The sequence below is a fragment of the Triturus cristatus genome, chromosome 8 (genome assembly GCF_964204655.1).
Source record: "Triturus cristatus chromosome 8, aTriCri1.1, whole genome shotgun sequence".
Taxonomy (NCBI): Eukaryota; Metazoa; Chordata; class Amphibia; order Caudata; family Salamandridae; genus Triturus; species Triturus cristatus.
This window is the reverse complement of record NC_140591.1, coordinates 167370455-167387283: the sequence shown is the minus strand read 5'-3', so window position 1 is coordinate 167387283 and position 16829 is coordinate 167370455. Positions and strand designations below refer to the sequence as shown.

The following is a 16829-nucleotide window of genomic DNA, read 5'->3' as shown; positions in this document are numbered from 1 at the left end:
CAGCATTCAATTTGCTGGTAGTGCGAAGCCTCCCGGCCGGGACAGGCCGGATTACTTGTGCAAACAAAGTTATCCCCCAGGCGAGGCTGCACTTGAAAAGACAGGCGGATCCTGCGCTTTTAAACAGTTTCCTTTATTTCGTTTAGAACCGGACATCACTGTGCTCAATCCAATTTAAAAAACCCTACGCGTTTCGGAGCTCCTGCTCCTTGCTCACGGGCACCATGCAATGTCAAATGGGCAGAAAAACAAGTTTGAAACGAGCCACGCCTTTTAATCCTCATGGTAGGTTACGCCCTCTGGTGTGGCTTTGATGATGACAGCATTCTGGGACTCGTAGTTTTCAAACTTGTACAATTAATATCCTCCGGTGGATTCTGCCGATTTCAAACTCTAATTAGCATAAATCACGCTCTCCAGTGAGCATCAAGCACAGGATTCCGGTTTGCTTTTTCGAACCTGTATTGACCTGCAAGTTCCATCATAGTTAATCCATGTGAAGCAGCCCAGCATTCAATTTGCTGGTAGTGCGAAGCCTCCCGGCCGGGACAGGCCGGATTACTTGTGCAAACAAAGTTATCCCCCAGGCGAGGCTGCACTTGAAAAGACAGGCGGATCCTGCGCTTTTAAACAGTTTCCTTTATTTCGTTTAGAACCGGACATCACTGTGCTCAATCCAATTTAAAAAACCCTACGCGTTTCGGAGCTCCTGCTCCTTGCTCACGGGCACCATGCAATGTCAAATGGGCAGAAAAACAAGTTTGAAACGAGCCACGCCTTTTAATCCTCATGGTAGGTTACGCCCTCTGGTGTGGCTTTGATGATGACAGCATTCTGGGACTCGTAGTTTTCAAACTTGTACAATTAATATCCTCCGGTGGATTCTGCCGATTTCAAACTCTAATTAGCATAAATCACGCTCTCCAGTGAGCATCAAGCACAGGATTCCGGTTTGCTTTTTCGAACCTGTATTGACCTGCAAGTTCCATCATAGTTAATCCATGTGAAGCAGCCCAGCATTCAATTTGCTGGTAGTGCGAAGCCTCCCGGCCGGGACAGGCCGGATTACTTGTGCAAACAAAGTTATCCCCCAGGCGAGGCTGCACTTGAAAAGACAGGCGGATCCTGCGCTTTTAAACAGTTTCCTTTATTTCGTTTAGAACCGGACATCACTGTGCTCAATCCAATTTAAAAAACCCTACGCGTTTCGGAGCTCCTGCTCCTTGCTCACGGGCACCATGCAATGTCAAATGGGCAGAAAAACAAGTTTGAAACGAGCCACGCCTTTTAATCCTCATGGTAGGTTACGCCCTCTGGTGTGGCTTTGATGATGACAGCATTCTGGGACTCGTAGTTTTCAAACTTGTACAATTAATATCCTCCGGTGGATTCTGCCGATTTCAAACTCTAATTAGCATAAATCACGCTCTCCAGTGAGCATCAAGCACAGGATTCCGGTTTGCTTTTTCGAACCTGTATTGACCTGCAAGTTCCATCATAGTTAATCCATGTGAAGCAGCCCAGCATTCAATTTGCTGGTAGTGCGAAGCCTCCCGGCCGGGACAGGCCGGATTACTTGTGCAAACAAAGTTATCCCCCAGGCGAGGCTGCACTTGAAAAGACAGGCGGATCCTGCGCTTTTAAACAGTTTCCTTTATTTCGTTTAGAACCGGACATCACTGTGCTCAATCCAATTTAAAAAACCCTACGCGTTTCGGAGCTCCTGCTCCTTGCTCACGGGCACCATGCAATGTCAAATGGGCAGAAAAACAAGTTTGAAACGAGCCACGCCTTTTAATCCTCATGGTAGGTTACGCCCTCTGGTGTGGCTTTGATGATGACAGCATTCTGGGACTCGTAGTTTTCAAACTTGTACAATTAATATCCTCCGGTGGATTCTGCCGATTTCAAACTCTAATTAGCATAAATCACGCTCTCCAGTGAGCATCAAGCACAGGATTCCGGTTTGCTTTTTCGAACCTGTATTGACCTGCAAGTTCCATCATAGTTAATCCATGTGAAGCAGCCCAGCATTCAATTTGCTGGTAGTGCGAAGCCTCCCGGCCGGGACAGGCCGGATTACTTGTGCAAACAAAGTTATCCCCCAGGCGAGGTTTCAAACTTGTTTTTCTGCCCATTTGACATTGCATGGTGCCCGTGAGCAAGGAGCAGGAGCTCCGAAACGCGTAGGGTTTTTTAAATTGGATTGAGCACAGTGATGTCCGGTTCTAAACGAAATAAAGGAAACTGTTTAAAAGCGCAGGATCCGCCTGTCTTTTCAAGTGCAGCCTCGCCTGGGGGATAACTTTGTTTGCACAAGTAATCCGGCCTGTCCCGGCCGGGAGGCTTCGCACTACCAGCAAATTGAATGCTGGGCTGCTTCACATGGATTAACTATGATGGAACTTGCAGGTCAATACAGGTTCGAAAAAGCAAACCGGAATCCTGTGCTTGATGCTCACTGGAGAGCGTGATTTATGCTAATTAGAGTTTGAAATCGGCAGAATCCACCGGAGGATATTAATTGTACAAGTTTGAAAACTACGAGTCCCAGAATGCTGTCATCATCAAAGCCACACCAGAGGGCGTAACCTACCATGAGGATTAAAAGGCGTGGCTCGTTTCAAACTTGTTTTTCTGCCCATTTGACATTGCATGGTGCCCGTGAGCAAGGAGCAGGAGCTCCGAAACGCGTAGGGTTTTTTAAATTGGATTGAGCACAGTGATGTCCGGTTCTAAACGAAATAAAGGAAACTGTTTAAAAGCGCAGGATCCGCCTGTCTTTTCAAGTGCAGCCTCGCCTGGGGGATAACTTTGTTTGCACAAGTAATCCGGCCTGTCCCGGCCGGGAGGCTTCGCACTACCAGCAAATTGAATGCTGGGCTGCTTCACATGGATTAACTATGATGGAACTTGCAGGTCAATACAGGTTCGAAAAAGCAAACCGGAATCCTGTGCTTGATGCTCACTGGAGAGCGTGATTTATGCTAATTAGAGTTTGAAATCGGCAGAATCCACCGGAGGATATTAATTGTACAAGTTTGAAAACTACGAGTCCCAGAATGCTGTCATCATCAAAGCCACACCAGAGGGCGTAACCTACCATGAGGATTAAAAGGCGTGGCTCGTTTCAAACTTGTTTTTCTGCCCATTTGACATTGCATGGTGCCCGTGAGCAAGGAGCAGGAGCTCCGAAACGCGTAGGGTTTTTTAAATTGGATTGAGCACAGTGATGTCCGGTTCTAAACGAAATAAAGGAAACTGTTTAAAAGCGCAGGATCCGCCTGTCTTTTCAAGTGCAGCCTCGCCTGGGGGATAACTTTGTTTGCACAAGTAATCCGGCCTGTCCCGGCCGGGAGGCTTCGCACTACCAGCAAATTGAATGCTGGGCTGCTTCACATGGATTAACTATGATGGAACTTGCAGGTCAATACAGGTTCGAAAAAGCAAACCGGAATCCTGTGCTTGATGCTCACTGGAGAGCGTGATTTATGCTAATTAGAGTTTGAAATCGGCAGAATCCACCGGAGGATATTAATTGTACAAGTTTGAAAACTACGAGTCCCAGAATGCTGTCATCATCAAAGCCACACCAGAGGGCGTAACCTACCATGAGGATTAAAAGGCGTGGCTCGTTTCAAACTTGTTTTTCTGCCCATTTGACATTGCATGGTGCCCGTGAGCAAGGAGCAGGAGCTCCGAAACGCGTAGGGTTTTTTAAATTGGATTGAGCACAGTGATGTCCGGTTCTAAACGAAATAAAGGAAACTGTTTAAAAGCGCAGGATCCGCCTGTCTTTTCAAGTGCAGCCTCGCCTGGGGGATAACTTTGTTTGCACAAGTAATCCGGCCTGTCCCGGCCGGGAGGCTTCGCACTACCAGCAAATTGAATGCTGGGCTGCTTCACATGGATTAACTATGATGGAACTTGCAGGTCAATACAGGTTCGAAAAAGCAAACCGGAATCCTGTGCTTGATGCTCACTGGAGAGCGTGATTTATGCTAATTAGAGTTTGAAATCGGCAGAATCCACCGGAGGATATTAATTGTACAAGTTTGAAAACTACGAGTCCCAGAATGCTGTCATCATCAAAGCCACACCAGAGGGCGTAACCTACCATGAGGATTAAAAGGCGTGGCTCGTTTCAAACTTGTTTTTCTGCCCATTTGACATTGCATGGTGCCCGTGAGCAAGGAGCAGGAGCTCCGAAACGCGTAGGGTTTTTTAAATTGGATTGAGCACAGTGATGTCCGGTTCTAAACGAAATAAAGGAAACTGTTTAAAAGCGCAGGATCCGCCTGTCTTTTCAAGTGCAGCCTCGCCTGGGGGATAACTTTGTTTGCACAAGTAATCCGGCCTGTCCCGGCCGGGAGGCTTCGCACTACCAGCAAATTGAATGCTGGGCTGCTTCACATGGATTAACTATGATGGAACTTGCAGGTCAATACAGGTTCGAAAAAGCAAACCGGAATCCTGTGCTTGATGCTCACTGGAGAGCGTGATTTATGCTAATTAGAGTTTGAAATCGGCAGAATCCACCGGAGGATATTAATTGTACAAGTTTGAAAACTACGAGTTCCAGAATGCTGTCATCATCAAAGCCACACCAGAGGGCGTAACCTACCATGAGGATTAAAAGGCGTGGCTCGTTTCAAACTTGTTTTTCTGCCCATTTGACATTGCATGGTGCCCGTGAGCAAGGAGCAGGAGCTCCGAAACGCGTAGGGTTTTTTAAATTGGATTGAGCACAGTGATGTCCGGTTCTAAACGAAATAAAGGAAACTGTTTAAAAGCGCAGGATCCGCCTGTCTTTTCAAGTGCAGCCTCGCCTGGGGGATAACTTTGTTTGCACATATATATATATATATATATATATATATATATATATATATATATATATATATATATATATAATGTTTACATAAATTAAATAGTCTTATGGCAAACTCCCCTTTTGGAGATATGAGGTCAATGCCTAGTATATCAGCTGATTCGATATTATTTAGTCTAGTGACTTTGTAGGCCAGGCTTGTCCAAACCCAAAGGAGTCGATCTTTGGACGGTCAACCTGCCGTTAAAGGTCTGGCTTGAATACTAATATCAATGTACCCTACTCTAAAAATTGGTTCAGTAGACCATGTTTCCTGGAACATGCATATATGGCATTCGTCTATTAGGTTAGCCCAGTTGGAACCCAACAGTTTAGACCTTAGCCCTGCAACGTTCCAAGAAATGATTTTTAATCGGACTTTGAGATTTGGGAACACATGTAGTGTAGGGCCCTCAAGTGGTTCTTCTGTACCTAGATTTGGATCGTGTTCTAGATAAACATGGCCTTGTGATGCCGTAATTTGCATATTAAGTGGGTTATTAGCTCTAACGGATCTGGGCCTCTGTGGATGACTTGTTAATTCTTTATCTACTCGTTCCAGTCCTTCACTTGACAGAGGGCTAGAAAGCCACACATTTTATGTCTGAAGTCTTTCTGTTTTGGAAATGTAAAGTTGCAGGGACCCGGTTAGCATGTTGTGATTAATCAAACTGATAAAAACAACTTTAATAGGGTGAGGTTAATTGATATGCCAAGATTCCACGGATTATCATCCGCATATGAAGGAAATCCTGGTAGTAAATTAGATAAGACTCAGACATCTAATTTAAAGTGAGTATACTAGTGGTAAAATTAATTTAAGTAGCTACCAGTCCCATTAAAAATCCTATGTAGAATTCTGACCCCTCGTTAGAGGAATGAGAATATCATATTCCTGTCTGGCCCGGCAGCAGACTCCAGGCTGTCTAGGAGGAGCAAATACTGTGAAGTGTCTGAAGTTGTAGAAAGGTCAAACAGTATTCAAAATTACTTCCCCAGCCACAGCTGATATTCCTAGAGACCTATTCTTTACATTGATGAAAGCTGCCTGTCCCTCTCCATCAATAAAATGGTCGGTATCTAAACTGAATAGTTCAGAGAGGCAGATTTCCCTTAAGGCCATTAGAATTCATTCTAAAAATGAATGCATGAATAAATGAAAAACTTATACCGTACAGCTCTCCGAAATATCACCTCAATGCACTTTCTGGTTATGAGGAGCAGTTACATTGAGGATACTGAAAAAAGAGTTTTGAAGTTTTATCTAAAGTAAAGATGGTTGAATTTGCTGTGAAATGTCCTGGTGAGCGTTTTCTGTAGCCAGTGGGCCTCACCAAAAGGAATTCCATGTATGTTCTCACACAACACTTGCTCCTTTTCAAAGTCTTGCCTTCGTGGTGCAAACCTTTGCATCTTGCTCACTCCTAGTGAATATTCTGGAATCTTGTGTGCTGGGATGTGAACAATGTTCTACTCCATTTAATATTCACCACTAAATGGAATCAGAATTGATAATCCTATTAAAATACACTTCCCATAGACCAGAGAAAAGGGTATGTCTTTCTTACTAAAACTTGTTCGTGTGGAACTCAAAGTAAATATGGATAACAAGTAGTTAATTTCTAGCCACGCATAACCTTCCTGTGGACCCGCCTATCTCTGTATTGACCTGGTGTGCCCCAGAAATAAAGGCAAGATATACCTTCAGGCTTCAACGTCATGCAGCCTTTGGTTGGCTGCCACATCAGTGCCACTGGATTTTCAGGAGAAAAAGCACCTCCCATGGGCACTGCTGCACCATTTTCCTGCTGCCCCAAATCATATCTGTCATTGTTCTTGTCCAACAACCAAACCTAGCATATGTCCTAGATTTGTTTTAGCTGTGATAGCTGGTTTAACAAAGTGACAACTTACAGTAAGCAGCGGTGTGACCTGGATTCTTTTTGTGTCCATTGAAGCTAATTGATCGACCCATGACAGACACTGTAGGAAGATCCATTCTAAACGTTCAGTACTATTTAGCAGGTCTGAAGTACCTGATGAAACATTGGCAAAAAGTCCAGATGACCCTAATTGGTTTACAGGACTTACTTTAATATTCCAAAGTGCTCTATTTGTGGTAGAGTGGTCGAGCAGCTTAGGCTTATCAGAGGGGAGTGTTAAGCATTTGTTGCACACACAGAGTCAATAAATGGGACACACACACAGTCCAAAAGAAATCAGAGACCAATGTAGAAAAATAACACAGATATTTTATATAATTTTAGACACCAAGATCATCGGAATCAGGTAAGTACTTTTGGAGTTAGGAATTTTACAAAGACATAGTAAAATGTCTTTTAGGACTTGCGGTGCTTGGGACCCAAGGTTCAAAGAACCACCAGGTACATCTTCCAAGAAGGGATGAAAGTCTTCACCACCTGGATGAAGAACAGCTGCCTTAAGCTCAACTCAGACAAGACAGACGTCCTCATCCTGGGATCCACTCCCCCTGCGTGGAATGATATCTGGTGGACCTCTGCGCTATAGGAACTTCCCCCCACCTCAACGGACCATGTACAAAACCTCAGCATCATACTAGATTCATCGCTCACTATGGACCGCCAGATCAACTCCGTATCCTCGGCCTGTTTCAATACCCTCCGCCTGCTTTGAAAGACACTCCGATGGATCACCACCTAATCCAGAAAGACCGCCACTCACACGCTCATCATCAGCAGACTCTACTACGGCAACGCACTCTACGCTGGTGGTAGCCAGAAAAACCTCCTCAAGCTCCAGAATGTCCAGAACTCTGCAGCCAAACTGGTCCTCAAACTCCCCCGGCACAGCCACATCACTCAACACCTCCAGAGACTCCACTGGCTCCTGGCAGACAAAAGAATAATCTTCAAACTCCTCACCCACGCTTACAAGGCCTTCCACAACGCCGGACCAGCATACCTGAACAGCTGCCTCTCCTTCCCCGCATCCAAAAGACATCTCCGCTCCGCCCAGCTTGCCCTGGCCACCGTCCCACGGATCCACAAGACCAGAACCGGAGGAAAGTCCTTCTTCCTTGCTGCCGAGACCTGAAACACCCTACCCTTCCACCTCAGACCATCTCCCACGCTTCCCCAGCTCAGGAAGGACCTCAAGCCCTGACCCCAACACTTAGACGGATCTGCGTCTCACCTCACCCCAGCGCCTTGCGACCCTCACAGGTGAGTCGTTGAGCTTTGCCAACCCTTGATTGATTGATAGATAGATTAAAGCTGGCATGAGCTGACCAAACAGTAGCCAGCAAATAAGAATGATAATGAATAAAAAATGTATTTTCGGCACATTGATTTCAAAGTCTGGAATCCTGCAGAACTGGAAAACAAGGCTAATACCTACATTGGACCATTGGAAATCCAAAATGTTGAGAATAAAGGGATTAGAGAGATGTTATGCTTTGAGGACAGGCTCGCATAGTAAGTTTCTGAAGCAATGGAAAAACTTTGTATAAACTGCAGGTCTGTATGAGATTATAGTATCATATTCAATATGAAGAGCAGAATTACCGGTGTGCAGAACTTGAAAATTCATTCTTGTAAGAACTGCATTTAGGATGCAATATGATGAATTGACGTGGAGTTGTAAATGTTTCCAATAAAACAAAATAATACAATTAAAAAACCTCGCCCTCCTTAGCCTAGTATTCCAATTCCCTGTGCTTGATATCTGTAGCCTTTTCCTTTCCACTTAGTTTACTAAACCATTATGTGCTCTGTTAACAGGACATCGGCAGCTCACCGCTTATTGAAGACAGTGTACCACCGCTAAAAGACACTAAGGTAAACTCTACTAGTCCAAGCAGAGAAACTGTAATTACCTTTCTCTTCTATCTTGCATGCTGAATCAATTGTTTGTGTAATAATCAGGTAGATAGGTGGTGATCTAGTAATAATGTAAAAACGATCACGGAGCTTGCACAATTTTTCCGCACTCAACATAAGGCCTACAGGTGGTAGCCTGCTGTTGTTACCATATCTATTTCAGTTGCGAGTTTTGAGATACATATCGCTAAGTCAAACCTGCAGATATTTATTGGGGGGAAAGCCCTGTGTTTACTGGAGGATGCTGAATTTGGCGCAAAAAGCACCAAAGTCTTAATGTTATTCCCCCAAAACTCATAATAGTGTGGTATTTATTACATCTCATAAATTCTGACTCGAAGGCGTTGTATTTCATCAGTTGCAATAATTATCCCATGACCACTTCTAATGAGGGCTTCTATTGAAAAAGCTGTTTTTTTTCTGTTATTGAGTTTTGAGTTATGTGCTGTATCAATGTGATTGCAATATTAAGAGAACATGGGCTCGTCGTATTCTCCTCAGCTCCTTTGTCAGGTGCAGTAAGTTAAAAGAGCTCTAAGTGCCTCGGAAGATTAGTCGGAATTTATTGCAAACAATAAAATCACACACCCCGGAGCTCAAAATTTATTGGGGGCAATAAATTGCATCTCTTCTGACATTTTGAGGAATAGCATACAGGTTTTGCTCCACTTTTGCGTCACTTTTCCCATGTTAAAAGTGACGCAAAAGTGGCGCAAGGGGCTTGTAAATCTGCCCCGAGACTTTTCCCCCCATTAATTTTCACCTGTTGAATTTATCAGGAAATGCGGACTTTACCGCACGCGGTGAGTAGCAGGTGTGATAAACGCCGCACAACTTGAAATTCCGCTCTCTGAGCAAAATGGGTTTTATGAAAGGGTTGAAAATTTTCCGTCACACGTGTGGTCAATCCCTAAAATCGTGCAAATCGAAATACTCAAATACTTTACTTTCTATGGCACTCTTTGCACTTTTTATCGAAGTTTAAAAAACTGTGTGTAGGAATGAAACACACATAACCTTTACTACTAGTTTACTCTCGTTCTGACCGTCGCAGTCCTGTTTCTCCTTTTATTTTGTTTATTCAAAGCCTGCCTGACCCTTGACGAACCCTGCCGAGTGAAAACTCATTTGGTAGTTATTCATCACCCCAATAAACTACTTTCTGGAGAGTGTTGTTAGTGTGTGCCACAAGAGGGCGCCACACAACCTAATATACATATTTCATCTAATTCACTGTGACTCCTCTTCTTGCGGATAGGTGCTGTGATGTTTTTCCTACCAAAAACACATCTTGCTTTTTATTATAGAAAAGGGGCTTTTGTTGTAAAGGAAATAACTATATATTGTTTGCCGCGAGGGCTACTGTGCTCTTTGAAAGTGCATACATACAAGCACATTCGTATCGTTTGCCGAGCGGTCACAACCTTCAGCCAGTCCCAACTTTTTAGCCATGAACCCTGTTCATTCTGCTACTTTCCTGTTCGGTACCTGCCAACTTTAAGAACAATCTGGCCGTTTGTAGGAGGGGGCGTGGCCTTAAAGGGGTGGGCACTCGTGCCGAGAAGTACCTACCAGGCACTTTTGTAACCCACCCCTGCCCCACGTCCCCTCCTTAAAAAAAAAAAGATTGCCGAGTCTGGTACCGATGTTCTGGGGTATTTTCACACCTCTTAATGGACATCAGCTGTTCAAAGCCTGAGAAAACGAGCTGGAAAACCACTATTCTCCGTGTTTTTAGGTCGAGCATTCGAGACCTGTTGTAATTTCTCATGTTGGCTTAAAGCCATCCCCCTGCTTTTGTTTCAGTGTCTTTTAGAAATCCTTGCTTGCTAGTGGTCAGCCCTGCCTCTTTGATCCTCCTTTCTCCCTTCTGTTCCTCCCATGCAACAGGGACTAAGTACTGTCTCATTCCGCTATGGCTCTTTATGTGTTCTGGGGGGGACTATTGCAGAGCCCTCAGCTGATGCCATATAGAGAGGGTGGCATTCAGCCATTCCTGATTGAACAGCACTAAGCGTGCGAGTGTGGCAGTTCTGCTTTTGCCATTCTAAACATGGGCCTACAAGTCTCTCACTACTTGGTGCTTTTGACTGCAAATCCTGGACTTGTGGACAGTCATTACCACCACATGGGGTCGCTTGACACCCATACGTGGGCTCCCAGGAACCAGACTGCACCACGCTGTTGGCTAAAATGCCAGAAGACGGTGGAGCTGTCACGCGTGACTTTGGAACGTTTTGAAGCTATGGGCAGAATTTCTGGGCTTCCCAATTCTTTTAAAAATTAAACTCCTTTTTGTACTCAGAGCCCTCAGGTACATGCATTCTTTTAAATGTAGTCGAAAAATAAGTAGCAGACTACACAGTAAATGCAGAACTCGGTCTATTAATAGCAAGTAACATGTCAGCTAATTACCTGGGAACTATTAGACGTTTGGTTAAATGTTCAAATCTGAGGTTATTTTCTCATGGGCTTTCCCATTGCTTCACATTAAGTGTGATCTAGATGGTATTTCGCTGTTAGTTTAGTATTTTCTGCTTTGTTCGCAGTTAAGATGGTGGCTGATATGGGGGGTCGTGGTCTGCCGAGCTGCAGAATGGCCGCGAGCTAAGCACGGAGGAGGTGCACGGCTGGAGTACAACCGGGGCAGTGGACAGTATCAATTCGGGTTGACCCACGGCCGCCAAAGTGACACTCTGGCTCACATGATACAGTGGTGCATGTAAAGGTACCAACTAACGACTACTGTTGGACGTAGTGGTAAACCAACGAACCGGTGGACACAGGCTGCTAGCGAAGGGGCAGAGCAACGACACAAGACAACATTAAAGACTCAGGGATACCGTTGAAAGCGGTCAGAATTTATCCCAAGTGGGGTGCACGTAGAGGGGTACCATACATATTAAGTGCTAGACACTTATCTAAGCTACATTGTGCGCCAGCACCAGATACGCAGGGATATTTGTATAGCCATGACAAAAATGCAAGAAGGGGGACAAGGAGCTGTTGGAAATAGGTCCAGTACCACTGCTCCTAAAGGTAATGCATAAACACTTTTAATGGTACCAGTTCCCAGAAAGAAAAGAGGAGAGCGTTCAGCAACCTCGTCGGTTGCGAGTAACGTCAGGTGTCTCCTAAATTATGTATGAGTGCGCAAAGAAAGGGAGAGGTACTCCTGTGTGAGTTGTTGTGCCCTCACACACCCTTGCGAGTGTAAAGCATCATCATTGGGCACTGGTCCTCGTGGGGGTGGCGCTACAGTCCCTCACGGGCCCTACTAGAGGGCTCTTTGATGGAGATCTTTTAGGAGTTGCCGCATTTGTGCATGTGGGTGTGTGGGCCAAGTGGCGGTAGTGAGTGAAGATAAAGTAACCCAATAGGTACCCTGGTAGGTTTATTAGGGGGTCCTCTGGGTTAAGCTAAAATGTCATGGGGACGGAGACGCAAATTATGCAGAATGGAGTGGGAGGTGGGTTGGAAGGGAGGGTTTTTGTTCTGTTTAAAGCCAGTATCATGCTATACAGACTCAAATACATCCACTGGGACGTGCATTTCTGAACATCACAAGGCCTGGTCCAGGCTGGACTTTTGGCTAGTGTCTAGGGATGTGGCCACATGGGTAAATGAAGTACAGCATCTTCCAAGATCCTTATCAGATCATGCACCTAGTCTCTTACGGCTGACGCTGCCGAACTCACCCCACCTATGTTTACCTGGCGACTGCCACAGGAGGCCCGCCTGGACGATGTGTTCAGAGAGGAAATCAGAAGTGATATAACTGACTATTTTACCCTGAATGAGGGCTCGGTTACCACTCAAGCTTTGCTATGGGAGGCATTTAAGACAGTAATCAGGGGTAACTGCATAGCCTGTCAGGAGGGGATCTTAAAGTCAATACCAGGCACGATTGAAATGCTAGAGAAACAAATCAGAGAGCTGGAGACAAAGTTCTACGCCACTGGCGACTATAAGATAATGGCCCAATTGAAAGTGTAGTTGTTGGAATTTGAAGAGGAGGCACAGCGGGAGGTAACATTTTTGGGGAAACACGCTCAGGCCTGGAGATACGGGGAGGGAGACAGGCCAAGGAGGATTTTGGCATCAATGTTACGTGCACCTCGCACCAATGCGTATGTAACTGAACTAAACAGCACACAACACTCGGTGATTAGAGGTCAAAACGAAATACTCAATGCCATCTCTCACTTTTACTCTGAATTATACACTTCCCATCAGCCTGCAAGTCCTGAAAACCTGCAGCCTTTCCTAGAATCACTAGAACTTCTCTGGTTGGGACATGGGCACAGGGAGTACTTAGACATCCCATTCACAGTGGAGGATGTAGCCCAGGTTATTAAGAGCTTGCCACTAAACAAAGCTCTGGGGTCGGATGGCTTAACCACTGCGTTTTACAAGACATACGTGGAGGAATTAACGCCACGGTTGACTGCACTGTATGAAGAGGCTCAGACTACGGGCAATTTACCACCCACAATGAGAAAAGAAATAATAATAACCTTGCTGAAACCCGAGAAGTCTGAAAATGAGTTGGATTCCTATAGACCTTTGTTGACTCCTAAATGTAGATGTAAAGATATTGGCGAAACTGGTCGCAAATAGGTTACAACCCCTACTCCCGCTCATTGTACGCCCGGATCAATCGGGCTTTATCCCGGGGAGGTCTACGTCCCACAACCTCAGAACCTTCTTCACTGTTGTACACTACCTTCATCCTGATGTACAAGCAGACGCAGTTTTCCTTGACGCTACTAAAACGTTTGACACGCTTGAGTGGCCGTACTTGTTTCGAGTCTTGGAGTGAATGGGGTTCAGTCCCCTGTTTCTTAGCCTCATACGATTGCTATATACGAAGCCATCTGCTCGGATAAGGATAAATGGAATGTTGTCATAGCCTTTCGCCATTTCGCGGGGATCGAGACAAGGTTGCCCCCTTTCCCCATTACTTTTTGCAGTAGCCATGGAACCCCTTGCAGCCCTTATTAGACAGCACCACATCGCCAGGGGGATTGGTTTCATCACTAGAAGTCTTTTAATATAACTCTATGCTGACGATGTCACAATGTATGTCATTGACCCTATCATTAACCTTGATCCACTACTGCGCGAATTTATCAAATTTGGGGGCCTGTCCGGAATCTCCATTAATTGGACTAAATCAGTCATTTTCCCACTGATGGAAACCACCGCCCCTACTCCTACCGAATTTCCCCTGAAGTGGGCTAACGAACTGAAAAAACATCTGGGGATATGGCTCAGCAGGAAATTACAGGACATATGGGAAATAAATTACGGACGAGCCATAAATTAGCTGGAAGGAAAAGTCACTGAATGGGCCGGACTCCCTCTATCTTTGACGGGACAAATAGCGCTAGTTAAGATGGTAGTACTGCCCAAATTCCTTTGCGTATTCGTCAACATACCACTTCCCCTCACTCAAGCTTTTTCAAAACACTTAGATCTGTACTTGTGTCACTGGTCTGGGCAGGTGGGCAGGCTCAAGTCTCGTGGGAACTTCTTACCCTTCCACTGAAACAGGGTGTCTTGTGAGCACCAGATATACAATTGTCTGCCTTGAGTGCGCAGGCGCAATTCCTGCATTATGGGGTGCATCCGACACGATTTTTACCCCATACAGCGGTGGAGGCGGATGTGGCGGCACCCATCCCTCTACAGGTGGCATTATACCAAACCTGCAAACGACCCCGAGACGACATAGACACAGTCAACACCCTGAGATGGGCGTGGGACGGACTAAAGAAAAGAGCGCATCATTCCATCCTCTATGCCCCATCCATACCTTTGGCACACAATCCACTGTTACCAACGATGGAAGAGGGCACTTGCAGGGCATTAGCACTCAAAATGGGGATCCGCACGTTTGCAGACTTATATCCAGAAGAGACGTTTAGACCCGCACCAGAAGCTGTGGAAGATAAAGCTGTGCCATTCTCTGAACTGTTTTTGTATCATAAGCTTAGGGCTACATGTAGGGCACTACACAACACCTTCCCGAGCTCTCCGCCCACACTGCTTGCTTTAGAGAATGTCATTAAGTCGGAATTCCGCGCAGATTAATCACACGCATTTATAATAACATGCAAAATTCAGCCCTATTGACACAGCCACGGGCACTTCAGGCATGGAAGGAGGAGCTGCAAACGCCGATCACGGAAGAACAATGGGCCTACTGCTGTAGCCAACGCACGGCCCTATCGCCAAACTATAAGCTTTGATTAATACACTTTAAATATTTGCACAGGTTTTATAGAACTCCTGCCATCTTACATCGTATGGGTCTAAAGGAAGATGATGGTTGCTGGAGATGTGGCTCTGCCTCCGCCTTGATCTTACACATGGCGTGGAGCTGTCCACAGCTTGCGTTATTCTGGGCTAATATATTAACAACAACACACAAGATAATAGGCACACAAGATGCCCCAGACCCCATACAAGGGCTGTTGGGGTATGTAAAAGGTACGCCAGTCAAGAGTCGGAAGCTGCATGCTATGCTACTTTTGTTTGCTAAACGTTGTGTGGCAATACATTGGGGGAGGAAAGGGTCTCCAAGCATAAAAGAATTGCTGCGAGAAGTAACATTCGGGCATTCACAATTAACCACCTTTTGGGAACTAATGCCATCAGCGTCCAGACCTAAAGATATCTGGGAACCATTTGTCCTATGGGCTCGGGAACAGCAGGGGGAGAGTGGAGAGGAGCAGGAGATAGTAGAGACTACGCTGACAGGAGCAGCGGGGTCCGCAGGAAATTGAGGCCAGCGAGACCGGGTTTGTTGCACGAGGGGTGACATGGACAAATGCAACATGTCTAATGGCAGCAATAAGACTGGATGTGTGAGCTGAGTTGGACTTCAAATTTCTCTTTTTTTTTTTTATTTGACTATATTGTTTTAAAATGCCTGGTGGTGAGATGGTGACCCATCACCTGCATACACTTTGTGGAGAACGATGCATGTCCGTATCACTAACTGTAATGTTTGTCACACGTGGATGTACGGAAAACTAGATGTATTGATTAGCAACTGGCATGTTGTTTGCAATGTTTATGACACTGTTTGAAAATATCAATAAATACATTTTTTTTAAAAGACGGCGGCTGATATCACCTCAGGTTTGCGTGTCCCCCCCGCCCTGATAATTTCTAATAAACAATGCCCTATCTGATGTCCAGCTTTGCCCTTTACCCTGTATTGACTCCAGTCTCACTCTTGTAATATCGGCATTACTTGAGCTTCAGCTTTGCTGCACACAGCCTGCCTAGTCTCCAAGTTTACATTTACCTCTCAGACTGTATTTCGTCACCAGCTCAAGTCGTGAACATCAGAACATACCTTCCTTTGAATTTTAATTTGTGTTTATTCTACAGTCTGCCTCGATGTGCCATTTCACCAACACTTTTTCAGCTTTAACATTGGATGTCAGGCCATATATGGTCCCCAGAATTTCTCTTACTTTCACACTACTGTTAGTTGTTTACATGCTGTTATCATCTCTGCTCTTACATTTTAAAATACAATACATTTTTATCCAATATTGGAAGACCTCTCTCTAATCAGATCATCAACACAGTATAATGTGCTCAGGTGACAGACGCAGGAGGGCAGCCATGATGCCAGGCTATTGTTTTTTGTGCTTCTGCTGGAGAACACATGGCATCTGTGGCGTGGCTGTGATTGGAAAAAATGTCTGTCCTGATTAAATTTGTAGTTGACCAGTTACAAATTGTTTCTTCTGGTTTCAGTTGCAATATCTGGATTTGTGGACACTAAACTATATGTGGTTAAAGCAAAAATTAAAAGTAATATAAAATAAAACCAATGAGAATTTTACTGGTTAAATAGGAACTGGAATCAAAAAATGACAAGGACCAGGAGGCAACTGGAATCCAATAGGATTTTAGCCATATTAGACCAGTACAAGTCCAAAAAAGCACACATGCCAAAAACTGACTCCAGTACAATCCATATGTGTCCATTGTAGCCGGATTTACACCACTCAGATCACACAGGCCATTCACAGTTCTTGCTTTTTTTAATTCTTCAACAGTAACAAGCAAAGCTT

At 45.0% G+C, this 16829-nt stretch overlaps 1 protein-coding gene across 5 annotated transcripts in view; it reads left to right on the top strand.

The window, feature by feature from the left end:
- SH3BGR (SH3 domain binding glutamate rich protein) overlaps positions 1–16829 on the top strand; it is a 403616-nt gene that overhangs the window by 250564 nt on the left and 136223 nt on the right. For all 5 annotated transcript variants that reach the window (XM_085621246.1, XM_085621245.1, XM_085621243.1 and 2 more), the window contains one exon: positions 8632–8688. In XM_085621246.1, coding sequence (XP_085477372.1) covers positions 8632–8688 — 57 coding nt within the window. The remainder of the gene's footprint in view (positions 1–8631; positions 8689–16829) is intronic.